Source organism: Tachypleus tridentatus, chromosome 7, assembly GCF_004210375.1.
Source record: "Tachypleus tridentatus isolate NWPU-2018 chromosome 7, ASM421037v1, whole genome shotgun sequence".
In the NCBI taxonomy this organism is placed as follows: domain Eukaryota; kingdom Metazoa; phylum Arthropoda; class Merostomata; order Xiphosura; family Limulidae; genus Tachypleus; species Tachypleus tridentatus.
The window spans coordinates 78,797,641-78,813,488 of record NC_134831.1 but is presented as its reverse complement, the minus strand read 5'-3'; the positions used below and the strand labels follow the sequence as shown (position 1 = coordinate 78,813,488).

Genomic DNA, 15,848 nt, shown 5'->3' with positions numbered 1-15,848 from the left:
ATTTGCTCAAAATTTCTATGTTAAAATCTGGTGTTAAAATTATACATTGTTAAATAAATTTTAACGCCTAACATTCATTCTTTGAAACTAACAAAAAGTTGAATATACGTTATTTTTTCAACACCAAAACACTAATATGTTTATCATCTACGAGGTGTAAGTAATAATATTTACACCAAAATGAAACGTCACTCCTGATTTTACTCTCGTTTAACCTGTTTGTTAAAGTCCAATGTTCGAAACCTACCTGATAATTTTGAAAATCGTTAACTGTATTTCGTATTTGAAACAAAACAGGCATATTACGCCTTGTACGCTATTTGAAATAAAACTGTTAGTTCTAGTAATGCATTTGGAAATAACTAAACGTTACAAATATATTTTTTAATATTTCCACATTCATTGGCTTTCTATCAATTGGTAACCCTTTTTGCAGATCAACATATAGCACTCATTCGAATAAAAAATAATATACTGTGATCTTATTTGTTCCGGTTTATTTTCCTTCGAAGATTTCGGATTGTCATATTATCATCTCATTGCAGAGGAAGAAGTGACTGTTAACATTTATAATATAGGCTATGTCATATGATATATTGAAGATAAGTGATGGCAATATCTCATATTTAAAATAGATTAAAAATACTTTAAACTTAGAGATTAATCATGCTATTAGGCTCCTGAGAATAGTTTATTTCTAAAAGCTACCATTATATATAATAATTTTGAGAGGAAGAAATAGTATCAAGTTTCAGATCAGCTATCAAACAACTGTTACGCCGTAAAACTACATGTTCAGATTACTTCACTTTAGGCTAAACTTTTTAAAAAAATATCGGGAATACACGAACAAACGAAGATAAACAACTCAAAAAGTTAAATAAATTGACTTTATTCGTTAGTTTTTACTATTTCACTTCAGATTTTTCACAGAATAGCGAGTTCTCAATGAAAGGCTTAAATAAGTCCGCGATCAGACGATAATGAACGAGTAAAATACATTTGTATAAATATATTTTATTTTGAAATTTGTTTTGATGAAGGTATACGCTACACACACACACATATATATATATATCAGAATATTAATACTGGACAGTCAAATCCAAACCTCTGACTAATGATAATTTGTTATAAACAAAAACAAGCCCAAATAAAAACCAAAAACGCTGCACTAATCGAAAGGATCCCCAGGGTACAGGCTATAATGTTGAATATAAAATGTACCCCAGGTTTTAGAGGTGACTGAAAAAGTAGGACCCAGAATGCGACGGGGATTCACCGTTTATCAGTCTTAGCCTCCTTTAAGAAATATTAACTAATAAAATAATAAAAAAGAATAAAAACAGAAATTAGGAGAGAGATATGTGGGTGCTCAAGCCCACAACGTCACACATCTGTATCACTCTTCACTGCCTGCAGATAGTTGTGGGAAGATGACTGCTCCCCAATCATAATGTATTCAATGAACATGCTTGAATAGATGGGTAACATCATAACGTATTAAGTGAACATGCTTGGCTAAATGGGTAAGATCATAATGTATTAAGTGAACATGCTTGGCTAAATAGGTAAGATCATAATGTATTAAGTGAACATGCTTGGCTAAATAGGTAACATCATAACGTGTTTATTACCAGTTGCATCTTGATCTTCTCCTGTCATTGTCTGAAGCATTCGGAAAGACCGAGATGGGATATGTCCACCAGTGTATTTCTTTGGTTCCGGCTCGCTAGGCAATTGTGAAGCGGGTACTTCTGGGTGAGGGAACTGTTTTGGAGGAAGTGGCTGATGGGGATCTAGAACATGCATTTGAGTTTTAGAAGCCTTTCTATTCGGATGAGCTGCAGAAGGCGACTGAGGTGCTGTAAAACAGGATAAACTAATTTAAACACCAAGTGTAATGAACTGTCACTAATTAATTTCCAGATTTTAACTACTGGAGAAAAGTTTCAATATAATACAGTTTATTTACTTACTGATAACAAATATGTAATGCTTAAACGTTGACAAATTAAACTGTAATTTTTCATTTACGAAAATGGTTTCTTGTTTTTTTTTTCTACGTTGACACCCGGCTTTCTGTTTAGTGATTTTTGACTCATCTGATTTCTCATTGAAAAACCCTTAGCCATTGGTAACATTGACTTGGATACTTTGAGAATTCCGCTTCGGGGCGTAGTTAAGAGGGTACTACGCCCGCACCCATTATTCCAGTTACCAGCACAAATCCAATTTTCTGTGAATTTTGTCTAAAAATTTCATATCTGTTCTTTTACAGAAAAATTTCGGGAGAAACATAATTTTCCGCTGTAAAAAAAAAAAAAAAAACACAATGAAAATTCCGAAAATAATTTGGCATAGGCGGGCTAAATTTGATGAAGTCCCTAATTGGATAATGCAACGTTCACTGGTCTCCCAACAGTTTTGATAATTTTAGTATTTTACCTTCATGTACAACCTTCTGTTTACAGATATCTAGACACGTTGACTATCTAGTTATTCAGAGCGCGTCGTCAAAAATACCCTCCGACACACAGACCGAATTATTGGGACTTTCCTACCCTCCAGGCCAGGCATGGCCACTGTGGTTAAGGCACTGGACCCGTAATCTGAGGGTCGCGAGTTCGAATCCCTTTCACACAAAACATGTTCGCCCTTTTAGCCGTGAGGGCGTTATAATGTGACCGTCAATCCCACTCTTAGTTGGTAAAAGAGTAGCCCAAGAGTTGGCGGTGGGTGGTGATGACTCTAGTCTTACACCTGATTCTGCTTAGTGCGAGTTAAACGAATCTGAGTTAGTTAGTACTTTAACAACAAGTGAACAGGCGAGTTAAACGAATCTGAGTTAGTTAGTACTTTAACAACAAGTGAACAGGCGAGTTAAACGAATCTGAGTTAGTTAGTACTTTAACAACAAGTGAACAGGCGAGTTAAACGAATCTGAGTTAGTTAGTACTTTAACAACAAGTGAACAGGCGAGTTAAACGAATCTGAGTTAGTTAGTACTTTAACAACAAGTGAACAGGCGAGTTAAACGAATCTGAGTTAGTTAGTACTTTAACAACAAGTGAACAGGCGAGTTAAACGAATCTGAGTTAGTTAGTACTTTAACAACAAGTGAACAGGCGAGTTAAACGAATCTGAGTTAGTTAGTACTTTAACAACAAGTGAACAGGCGAGTTAAACGAATCTGAGTTAGTTAGTACTTTAACAACAAGTGAACAGGCGAGTTAAACGAATCTGAGTTAGTTAGTACTTTAACAACAAGTGAACAGGCGAGTTAAACGAATCTGAGTTAGTTAGTACTTTAACAACAAGTGAACAGGCGAGTTAAACGAATCTGAGTTAGTTAGTACTTTAACAACAAGTGAACAGGCGAGTTAAACGAATCTGAGTTAGTTAGTACTTTAACAACAAGTGAACAGGCGAGTTAAACGAATCTGAGTTAGTTAGTACTTTAACAACAAGTGAACAGGCGAGTTAAACGAATCTGAGTTAGTTAGTACTTTAACAACAAGTGAACAGGCGAGTTAAACGAATCTGAGTTAGTTAGTACTTTAACAACAAGTGAACAGGCGAGTTAAACGAATCTGAGTTAGTTAGTACTTTAACAACAAGTGAACAGGCGAGTTAAACGAATCTGAGTTAGTTAGTACTTTAACAACAAGTGAACAGTGTGGTTGTTTAACGGTTTACCAGTTCACACAATTTATGAGATAATCTTGTCCAGAAAATGCTCTTATCTGTGTATGTTAATGTTTTTAACTATAGTTAAAGCGTTCAACACTTGTTTGTTTTAAGTTTCTACCACTACGCTTGAACAGTTTATAGCTAAAAATTGAAGTTAGTATGAAAAATAACACCTCATTTAAGGTTTGTTTTGTTTGTTTGTTTGTTTTGGAATTTCGCACAAAGCTACTCGAGGGCTATCTGTGCTAGCCGTCCCTAATTATAGCAGTGTAAGACTAGAGGGAAGGCAGCTAGTCATCACCACCCACCGCCAACTCTTGGGCTACTCTTTTACCAACGAAAAGTGGGATTGAACGTCATATTATAACGCCATCACGGCTGGGATGGCGACAATGTTTTGGCGCGACTCGGGCGCGAACCCGCGACCCTCAGATTGCGAAGTGCACGCCTTAACGCGCTAGGCCATGCCAGGCCGATTTGTTTTTGAATTTCGCACAAAGCTACTCGAGGGCTATCTGAGCTAGCCGTTCCTAATTTAGCAGTGTAAAACTACCCACCGTCAACTCTTGGGCTGCTGTTGTACCAGCTAATTGTGGGATTGACCGTCACGTTATAACGCCCCCAGGGCTAAAGGAGCGAGAATATTTGGCGCGAAGGGGATGCGAACCCGCGACCCTCACACCTTAACACGCTTGGTTATGCTGGACCCTCATGTAAAGAATAAAAATAAATGTATTAGCTGTGTAAAGAAACATTGTAAAACATAATTTTGCAACAACACCATTAAATAAAAGGTGTAAAAAAAATGGCCCCTTCGTTGACAAAGGGGTAATTTTTCAGAAAACTGTGGTAACTTTAGTAACAAATGTTACTTATTGATATCGTTGAAATAACCCATTTAGGTGCACGTTCTAATTTTAATTAACACTAACAAACGAATTTGTTAAATATATGTAGACTAGTTGTTTCATTGTGTCAGACATAAATAAGTATTTAACAATATTAAAGAAAGGCGTAGTTGGCAACTTAGGCAGAGATCATATCTGATCATAATAAAATTACGTTTAACATTAATTAACATTCCACTGATTTTGGGAACACTTGTGTATATCATTTTACACAGATTATTAACTGACCCTTAACATTTAAAACACATTTTTTATCAAAGGAATCATGCCAGCACTATTGCTAGAACTCCCGAATTCTTTCCAGAAAATAAAAACAAAATACAGAATCACGTGTCTTGTGTTCGTTGGGTTTTTGAAATGCGTAATTATTTTGCGTGATGAGGTTACAAGCTAATTTGGAAAGAGTAGCAGTGGCTTAAAAATAATTGTGATTAAATAAAACTCAGTATTTAAATAAAATATTAGGCTACGGTGTCGTCTGAATCGTTTCGTTTTTTTTGCTCTTATTTGCTGAAACGATGTTCACAAACAAACACACAACTGAAGTTAGGCCTAGAATTCACAAGTTCCTTTAACAAGAACAGCTTACACGTATTTTCTTCTAACACCTGAGGCCCGGCATGGCCTAGCGCGTAAGGCGTGCGACTCGTAATCCGAGGGTCGCGGGTTCGCGCCCGCGTCGCGCTAAACATGCTCGCCCTCCCAGCCGTGGGGGTGTATAATGTGACGGTCAATCGCACTATTCGTTGGTAAAAGAGTAGCCCAAGAGTTGGCGGTGGGTGGTGATGACTAGCTGCCTTCCCTCTAGTCTTACACTGCTAAATTAGGGACGGCTAGCACAGATAGCCCTCGAGTAGCTTTGTGCGAAATTCCAAAACAAACAAACAATTCTAACACTTGCACGTGATGCTTAACTATAACCAACTGCAGATCGACAGTACCAACTCCCCAACGAAAAATTAAAAAAATGCATCTTCTGCAGTTTAATCAAAATTTTGATTTTTCTACTAAAAGCTATTTCAGTCGGATAAACATGTTTACTTTAACGCTCAATATTTCTCCATAAAATTGAAATGGTGAACTATAGTAATGTCGGTGTTCACTGATTTTCTGAAATGAAAATATAGAATCTTATTAAATTCTTAATCTACAATAATAGTATCAAACATAATGTTCATTAGTTCATCGACTTAATAATACTTAATGTTAGATAAATAGATTTCAGTTCATCTTTTCTTGTGTTAAAAAAAAGACAGAACCATTCATTTCAAACGATTAAATTCAATACATTCTAAAGGATTTTGGGCCCCGCGCGGCCAGGTACTTAATAAGGTGCTCGACTCGTAATAAGAGGCTCGCAGATTCGAATCCTCTTCACACTAAACATGCTCGCCCTTTCAGCCGTGAGGGCGTTACAATGCGACGTTCAATCCCACTATTCGTTGGTAAAAGAGTAGCCCAAGAGTTGTCGATGGGTGGTAATGACTAGTTTCCTTCCTTCTAGTCTTACTCTGCTAAATTATGGATGGCTAGCGCAGATAGTCCTCGTGTAGCTTTGCGCGAAATTTAAAACAAACCAAACCAAAGGATTTTCAGAACAAACGAAAATAGAGTGGAGCGCCATTAAGCTGCGGACCAGTAAACCGCGAAATCGCTTAAGCCGCTGTAGCAAGTCTTGTGAGCGATGTGAGCGAGGATTATCGCGGCTCACCGCTAATTTAAGAACGTGTAAAAACGCGGCTTACGAATTTAATCCTGGCTTTATAACTTCAAGGGGATATTTAGAAAGGATTTGATTTAATTTGGGAAATAAATAAAATATATTACAATAGAAATTGACCGTTAATCTATGTCAGCTTTATGGAGGCCGCCATTGTTACCGAATCACACCTCTCCATACATTAAAGTTAATCCGCGGTAAATCCGTGAAAAAAGTGATCAATAATTAAAGTATTATTTTTAATTCTATAATCCGATATAATGATCACGCAATGGCCCGGATGAGGCTCCTCGGCGGAGCTGTTGGCACTTCGGCTTTTCAGTCACAAAGATTTAAGCCGCGGTTAAGCAGGTTGTCACCCCAAATACCGCGGCTTAACGGCGCTCCACTGTATTACACACAGAACATATCCAAAACCAGTTCAGTATGCCTGAATCTTTTCTTCAATACCATTTAGTCTAGCGTTATCTCTATATTAGGTTGTGGGTTTTATCACTTGTTTCCATTCATACACAAGTAATGTACACTCTCCAAGCAACTTTACTAACAAATGTCCTACGAAAAGACGTTTCTAGTCCTGACGTCTGTAATAAGTTGATGACATTATTATCCATTCATAGTAAAGCATTTAAATACAAAAAACTAATATTAATAACCTTCAGTTGCTCTGGGGCCTCTAGGAGTGTTAATTAGTGACCTTCTTCGTCACTCCCTGTCATTTCCTGCAGAATTTTGAAAGCGTAAGACGGTATATTTCCTCCTTTGTAACGAGGTTCGATAATAGTTTCGTCCAACTGTTCGGGGTTATCATAACTTTCTACAAGAAACAATATGGCACTAAATACTCTGAAAATGGAAACTTATAGATAATGTTTTGTAAATGTAAGTACAAGAGTTTTAATTTTGAGTCATTTCACGATAGGTCATTAATAGTTTTTTATGTTTCCACGAATAAATAATGGATAATGGTAGAGTGACTAAGATACGTAGTGCACATAGACAAAATGTGAATTACTCGGGAACAGTACAAGCAGTTTTGTAATTTAACGAATGTTCTAATATCGAACAGTTTTATGTACTGGCTCTAAAGAAACAGCAAAGGCGAAACTTCGGTTGAAATAAACGTTTTCTTACAATTACCTGAAATGTAAAGATTTTTTTTTCCAACTTTATTATCAAAGTGTGGTGCAGTTAATCTAACTATTAGTAAACCTGTTTCTCTATAATGTTTTGTTATGAATTTAACTTCTAGCAAATAGACTTCTAATTAGCCATGTAAGAAAACTGTCACGTGCAATCAGGTTAACGTGTACGGGGGTAACGATTTAGTGATTTTAATAAGATAATGGTCAATTTTCACATCTTACATTTGGAAAACCTCTTCAAAAATAAATTATTCAATGAGTATTTTGTATTTGTGGCCAAGTTACTAAACCTATTTGTTATGGTCCCTAATTTTGAACTATTGGTCAGAGGAAAGTGACTCAATCAACGGGACCTTAACACCTTCCACATACGTTGAGAGATTGATTGCCACATTGATAATACACCCAAAGCTAAAGAGTAGAGAATATTTTCGCGCTTAACAACTAAAGAAGTTAAAATTGAGAGACACAGCATTGATAAGAACAATATTTACTTGGTTGATATAAACAAACTTTACCTGATGATAAAAGTCACTGGTCTCAGTTTTTACTTTATTTTGTTTAATGTTAGTCAAGAGAACGACTACACTCTGATCTACCGAAATAAGAAAAAAAATATTTGGGTGTGTAGCGTTATTACAGGGGCTATTAGATAGAATGCAAGTATTGACCCACTCGATGTTCGTGTTGCGTTCGGCTACCACACTTGGGTTTCAACCCTTTCCTGTCGTATTCGATCGTAATGAAACTTATCATGTTTAACAAACTGATCTTATTTTTATCTTGTGAATAGTTTGGTCATGACCTTGTGGTTATCGTGCTTGTACTGAAAATCCAAAGGATTTCGGTTCGCGAGTGCTGTAAGAGTGAAGGTTAAATTCCACTGTTCAACAACACAACAGTAGCCCAAAATTTAATGGCGTTGACTATTTACATTTCTGCTAGCCTGTCACTATTGCTCAAGTACGCGCAGGTAAACGTTTGTGCAGCTTTGTGCGAAAGTTATGGAACAAACACACATCTCTGTGGATTTTATTTGATTATACCAGACTATCATTTCACATTATCCTCTATTAATAAGTATATATTCGGTTATATATCATAGGGAACGGTATGGCCCTGAGGTAAAGCTCTGGATTACGGAGCTTGTGAGGTGTGGTCGCATATTTGCAATACTATTAAATATTCCCCGACTTATAATTGCGTTATGATAGTGACAGTAGACACTTAGTGTGTATAGTAGGTGATATGGTACTACTGACTGATTGACTTCCATCCCATTGAACAGAAGCTCAAAATAAGAGACAACAGCAATTACCTTTGGTAACTTAGCCACAAATACAATCACGGTCTTATTCCTTTTTATCGCTTCATCGAAGCCAAAATCACCAATTGTCCATAATAACTTGGATTGTCTTTGTTTTTAGATGTACAACTCGGTGTTCTTAATTGTTACACATCTTGTGTTCTGCGTCTTCCATTTCGTCATCACGCGCACCTTGAGCAGCCACAACTATTTTAAACGTTAAGGTAATTTCATTCTTGATGACGAGAAACCCACTTGAAGTAAAAATGTATCTAAGAACGGCTGGTGTGGTTATTAACACTTTCACTACTGAAGCAGAGAACAACGTTTCGACTTTCCTAGGTCATCTTCAGGTTAACTTTGCTGTAAAAACTCTGACTGGTGATTAAAGCTACGGGTCTCGATTTGTACTTTATTCTGCTTAATGCTAGTCAAGAGAACGACTACACTCTGATCTACTGAAATGATAAAAAATAATCTCTTTGTTGACCTGAAGATGACCTAGGAAGGTCGAAACGTTCTTCTCTGCTTTATCAGTAAAGCATACCAGCTGTTCTGAGATACTGGTCTTCTCATTGTTGTGGAAATCTATTTAGATGTTGTTTGCACAATCTGACAAAGACATGGAAGAAGTGTAAGCTATTTTGTGTATACTAGTCTTAGATGACAAAACATTTCACCTTTTGGGGCATCAGATTCATCGGTGCTGGTAATTTTTTGAAGAATGCGGAAAGAACGTGATTGTCCAAAATTTCTTGGTTCCTGGGAATCCAAATCGTGTCTTATACCATGGCTCGGAGGAAGAGTTTTTGGGTACTGTTCTGGAGGCTCAAAATAATATGGATCTCTTTCGTTATTAGCTAAATTTAAACTGAAATATAGAAAGAAATAAGCAAGAGTGAAAAAGAAAATAATTCATGATATTTATTCTTATATTTTAAGTATGGTTACTATATTAGAAATGTTTATAGTATGTCGTATTTTATTAAATTAGCCTAAACGTAATTCAAACGTTAGAAAGTGATATTGATAATCGTTAGCATATTAATATTTATAAGATTCCGTCTGATAATTTATAAAACTAGCTATCTTCGTTATTCATTCTGATTGTCTGTTGAAATAAAATTATCAATGCAAATACAAATACGTGACCAAGGAACGCTTGACTTCCCCCATACCCTTGTAATTGCCGGGATATATTCCCTCTTTGTGTATTGTATGATTCATCAACGTATGCTGTAGGGTACGCATCCACTTTCTGTTTTTGAGGTGTTAATTTAGGATCCACGGAGTAAGTTGGATTTGACAGTGGCGGTAACACTGGCTGTTGATTTATCATTACTGGTAACACTGGTTGTCTCGTGGGTGTTGTCTGTAATGGAACGCGGTTTTCTGGGGCGTGGACCTCAGCTTGAACTTGAGCACCAGGTGGTTTAGGTTTAGCAGCCACACCAGGATCTTGTTGGTTGGCTATAATCCTTTTGGCCATACGAGGTGACCTGATCTCTGATAAATCGATACCTCCGGGAGTGTAAGTAAAAGGCTTTTTGTCTTTTTTCAATGTCCCGTATAGTTTGGAAGGTAAATTACTATATTGTTGATCGGCGTCATCTTCTAAGTTATTGACGTTTCTTTGATCTCTGTTGGCCATCTGCAAAATAAGGAATTATTTGTAAGGTGAAAAACAGCAGACTTTTAATCTTATAATGTACATTTTTTTTTTATGAAACTCGGTGACCTACCTTTAAATATGATTCAATTTTACGTCTCTCTAAAGTTAACCCTTGTATTTTCTCCATCAGATGTCACTGAAAACCCCATTATTGTTATTCCTGAAACAACAACAACTGTACTTTGAACTAAAATGTTTTCTTGGTAACTCTACACATTTCTGCTGTCTATCAGGAAGAAATGATGAACCTTCACTGGGGGTGAAAAAGGCTATGTTTCAATAGGTTGTTTTGCAGCTATTAAAGTAAAACTTAATTCGTATTCTCTGAACTAGGATGAAATATTCCAATTTTGAAAAACTTGATTTAGAGTCGCAAATCATGACGATAAGATAATTTATCTTATTTTTATTCACGCTATGTCATTGAAGTCAAACAATAGGTATGATATTTGTATAAATTTAAATCGATCTGGTTGAAGTATCAGCAAATATTGATTACATAAATATATTCTATATATAATAAATAAAATAAATTCACAATTTTGACCCCAGAATTTGGTTCATCATGGGAGAATTGACGAACCTTCTTCAGATGTAGTTCATGAGTTTCTTCTGATAGCTCTCTGGTACTGTTGGGCCAATATGGTTCTTCACTACACAGGAAGCATTCACAAACGCAAGATAGCAGATATTTTAATATTTTATTTCTTGGTTCAGCATCTTTGTCTTGAGACTTCACCTAAGTGACGAAGTTGACGAAAATAATTTACAAAATCTCATCTTTGTGATAGGAAGTCAGAGAAATATTATTCGAGGGTTCAAGTGACGAACCAGTTAAAAGCCATCGCAAGGGGTTTAAATAAACATTAGAAACTCGAATAATACTTGAGTTATTAATAAACCAGCACTTAATGGTTTTATATTTCAGTTTTTTTTAAACTAACAAAAGTGATGGTACCATCATTAATTTGTAAAATATGATGTTTAATTCTGAAGATTTGGATTTCAGTTGCGATATGACGTTAGATGAAGTTTATGATTAGTCGTGTTTTATAATTTTATGGATTAAGTCATTGGTAATTAAGAAGCTCTTAAATTGAGGTATTAATTTAGATTAATCATATTAAAAAAACAAACACATCTTGGCACTATGTCACGTACAACAAACAGTGATTGTTGTAGGATATGAAATGTTAAAAATGGAAAAAATAATGTTGAAAAAAAATAGAAAATACCTAAATAGAAAGTTGTTATGAAGTTGTTTTAAATAGAAAATACTAGATATTGGTGTTTTTAAATAGAAAATACTAGATATTGGTGTTTTTAAATAGAAAATACTAGATATTGGTGTTTTTAAATAGAAAATACTAGATATTGGTGTTTTTAAATAGAAAATACTAGATATTGGTGTTTTTAAATAGAAAATACTAGATATTGGTGTTTTTTAGATATTGGTGTTTTTAAATAGAAAATACTAGATATTGGTGTTTTTAAATAGAAAATACTAGATATTGGTGTTTTTAAATAGAAAATACTAGATATTGGTGTTTTTTAGATATTGGTGTTTTTAAATAGAAAATACCTAGATATTGGTGTTTTTAAATAGAAAATACTAGATATTGGTGTTTTTATAAAATACTAGATATTGGTGTTTTTTAGCCCTTCGATTAAAACTGATGAGTTTAATATGGGAGAAGTTTAAAGTCATTATCTCTCTATGTATTTAGAACAAGTTTTTACATTTTAGGCAGTTTGACGTACATATGTGCGTACGAACAATATTCACCAAAACCAATTAAAAAAAACACACTTAAGTCTCACATAAGATTTATAAAGTGCAATACAATCACCTATAGTTAATATGTGGTAAAATAACATACTTTAAAACGAAACAAAATATAAACTTTTGTTCCCAGATTTAAAATTTAATTATCTAAAAACGTTAACAAAAGCTGTAAATGTTGTGCTGGACATAATTCTCCAACTTGCTTCTACGTTTGTCTTTGACTTAATAAAATGCACATGTATCGTGTGCACTTTGTGCGTATTTTACTGTTTTGTTCACGGTTTACTCTGTACATACGTCACCTTCCACGTCGTAGATAATAGATTAATATCCATATGAATTACTTAGTTTTATTTTAACGTTTACTCGAATAGTCTAGACATTTACGCATTAAAACATCGCTTCGTAATCTGAGGGTCGCGGGTTCGCGCCGAGTCGCGCCAAACATGCTCGCCCTTTCAGCCGTGGGGGCGTTATAATGTGACGGTCAATCCAACTATTCGTTGGTAAAAGAGTAGCCCAAGAGTTGGCGGTGGGTGGTGATGACTAGCTGCCTTCCCTCTAGTCTTACACTGCTAAATTAGGGACGGCTAGCACAGATAGCCCTCGAGTAGCTTTGTGCGAAATTCCAAAACAAACGAATAGTTTAACATTTACATAAAAAAACATCTCTACAAGTATGTGTGTATATGGGCCCGACACGGCCAGGTGGTTAAGGCGCTCGACTCGTAATCTCAGAGTCACGAGTTCGAATCCCTGTCACACCAAATATCCTCGCCAGCAAGCGGCTATGATGTAGCGGTCAATCCCGCTATTCGTTAGTAAAAGAGTAGCCAAAGAGTTAGCGGTGGGTGATAATAACTAGCTGTCCTTCCCTCTTGTCTTACACTGCTAGATTAGGGGCGGCTAGCGCAGATAGTCCTTGTGCAGCTTTGCGCGAAACTCAAAAACAAGCAAACATATGTATATATCAGGCAGGCAGTAGCACAGCCTAGCTAAGTATGACTCGGATTGTTCGTCGAGATGGTACTTTAAGCATCTCTTCGATAGTTCATTAGAACTTTACAATATTGACAGGGTTTCCTTTTATAACAATATCTGTACAATGATTGAGTCATGGAACGTCTGTAAGTATTACAGCAAAAATTTCAATTTTTTTTTCTTGTACCTTTATCTGCTATTTTATTATACGAAACCAAAACCATGATGACAACTAAATTCATTGAGGTTACATAGTTACAAATTTTTATAAGTATTATTATTAACTAGTATAATTTAAAAAAAAAATCCTAGTTTAAACGATATTATCGTTAGCCCTGAAAGTTAGCATTCTTACAGAAAGTCAGTGTTCCTTTAAAAAACTTAAGTGCAGGGTGAAACAGGAATTATCAGCCAATAAGAGATAAACAATAAATATTACAGTTGGAATCTCATGGGAATTTGGTTGTAAATAAAACCTTACTTGTTTTTATTGAAACAATGCATGAAAAATAAAACGAGAAAACAAGTAAAGAGAAACTTTACACAAAAAGAAGGAAAGTGTAAAGATGGTTAGTATCACCTTTTTAAAAACAATGTAAACAAGATTGTGTGGATGACATTTGCTTCATCCATAAATAGTAACATAAGAGCAGAGGCAAGAACTCACGTATATTAATATATACACTTCCTTTTTAAATTCCTCCACCTAATACAGCGGTAAGTCTACTGATTTAAAACGCTAAAATTAGGGGTTTGATTCCCCTCGGTGAGCTTAGTAGATACCTCCATGTGGCTTTACTATAAGAAAACACACATACTTCTTTTAAATATTTTTTTCTTTAGTTGTATATACTCTTCATCGTTTGTTTGTTTTTTTTTGAAATTTCGCGCAAAGCTACACGAGGGCTATCTGTGCTAGCCGTCCCTAATTTAACAGTGTAAGACTAGAGGGAAGGCAGCTAATCATCACCACCCACCGCCAACTCTTGGGCTACTCTTTTGCCAACGAATAGTGGGATTGACCGTCACCTTATAACGTCCCTACGGCTGAAAGGGCAAGCATGTTTGGTGCGACGGGGATTCAAACCCGGGACCTCAGATTACGAGTCGAACGCCTTAACTCACCTGGCCATGCCGGGTCCTTTCTTCTTCTTTCAGTCATTATAATTTAAATGAACAGAAAGCGATAGCACATCCAGAATACCAAAGGAAACAAACATACATATTAGTACAGAGTAGAAAATCCTTCTTAGAAAGCTTCCCGTTAGCTAAGCGATAACTCTGAAGGCTTATAACGCTAAGAATTGGGGGTTTGATACCTGAGGTGGTAGGGCGTTGATAGCAGGTTGCGTAACTTTATTCTCGCTACGAAAACAAATAAAGAATTTTTTTAAGAACTGGCCTCCACTTGACTGACAAAATCTACTTCGTTGTTGCTGTTGTAAACTTGACAGCACCAGTGGTAGAGTGAACCAATTTTTGAACTGTTTGTTAAGCCCACTGCTAGTACAGCGGTAAGTCTACGGATTTACATCGCTAAAATCAGAGGTTTGGTTCCCCTCGGTGGGTTCAGCAGATAGCCCGATGTGGCTTTGCTCTAAGAAAAACACCCACCCACCTTTTGTTAAATTTTTGGGCTGCTATAATTATCTATGATGTTTCACAATATTGCAAGCTTCACTGCGACACAGGTAGAAATGTTGTTTTTTACATATTTTACCGAAGGTTGTGAAGAAATCTTATATTTCGTACAACTCCTTCTTATTTGAAATAAACATATTGGCCTCAAAGGTAGTCCTAGCTAAGACTCTTCTACTTTGGTCATGGATAGTAGCATTATCTATTGTAGTTCAGTTCCAAGGTTCAGAACTTTAGCCACATTTAAATTTTATCTTTCTGTATCTCACATGAAATGGTCTGAAATAAGTTTCTGTTAATTTTCAGCTATAAATAGGTTAGAGAGTCATCAGTGGTCGTTCACACCATTATCTCTAGCATAAAATAAACTCAATGATAGCAGTGGTACAAGTTATAAGATGTCATTTTACAACAGTAATATCATCAGTTTGGAAAAATCTTTCTCACCATTGGCAATTCCAAAGAAAATGTAATTGCAAAGTTTGCAAAAAAGGAATGCACTGAGTTAAGAATGTTCATGTTTTGCTGGAGGGAGCAGTAGCATTCATTTATAAACATTATCTTCTGATCACATTTGCAAGTGAAGACTTAACAATGAACCCCTTGGGTCACTGTCACCATTCACAAAACAGCATGATCTCTGTTAGCAATGGTCAACAACAAATCACATGTTAAATGTTGGCAAGTCATAATATATTTCTGAATGCAGATCCTTTGGACCATAGATAATTATAACAGAGCTGTTTCTACCTCGACTTGAAACAACCAGGTATTAAATAACGCAAAATTTAAGACTTCAAAACATTTCATCAACAACATGTTTCTGTTTTATACTACGTATTTGTTTGTTCTAAAATCAAACACATTTTTCACACATTTCACTACAGTGAAATATTAATTTCCACTTTTCAAGCTCTGTAAACGAAATTTATCGGAAAAATAGATAAATACAAGCATTTGCTACTAATAAAGTAAAATACCTTTAATTATCTCATATAA

At 35.6% G+C, this 15,848-nt stretch overlaps 1 protein-coding gene across 1 annotated transcript in view; it reads right to left on the bottom strand.

The window, feature by feature from the left end:
- Nucleotides 1-1,605: 1,605 nt before the first annotated feature.
- The window catches only part of LOC143257701 (uncharacterized), a 29,657-nt gene continuing 15,414 nt past the window's right edge, over nucleotides 1,606-15,848 (bottom strand). The window contains exons 3-8 of the mRNA XM_076516740.1: nucleotides 11,028-11,183; nucleotides 9,951-10,423; nucleotides 9,453-9,643; nucleotides 7,019-7,138; nucleotides 2,038-2,239; nucleotides 1,606-1,882 (exon numbers count right to left, since the gene is read on the bottom strand). Coding sequence (XP_076372855.1) covers nucleotides 1,606-1,882; nucleotides 2,038-2,239; nucleotides 7,019-7,138; nucleotides 9,453-9,643; nucleotides 9,951-10,423; nucleotides 11,028-11,183 — 1,419 coding nt within the window. The remainder of the gene's footprint in view (nucleotides 1,883-2,037; nucleotides 2,240-7,018; nucleotides 7,139-9,452; nucleotides 9,644-9,950; nucleotides 10,424-11,027; nucleotides 11,184-15,848) is intronic.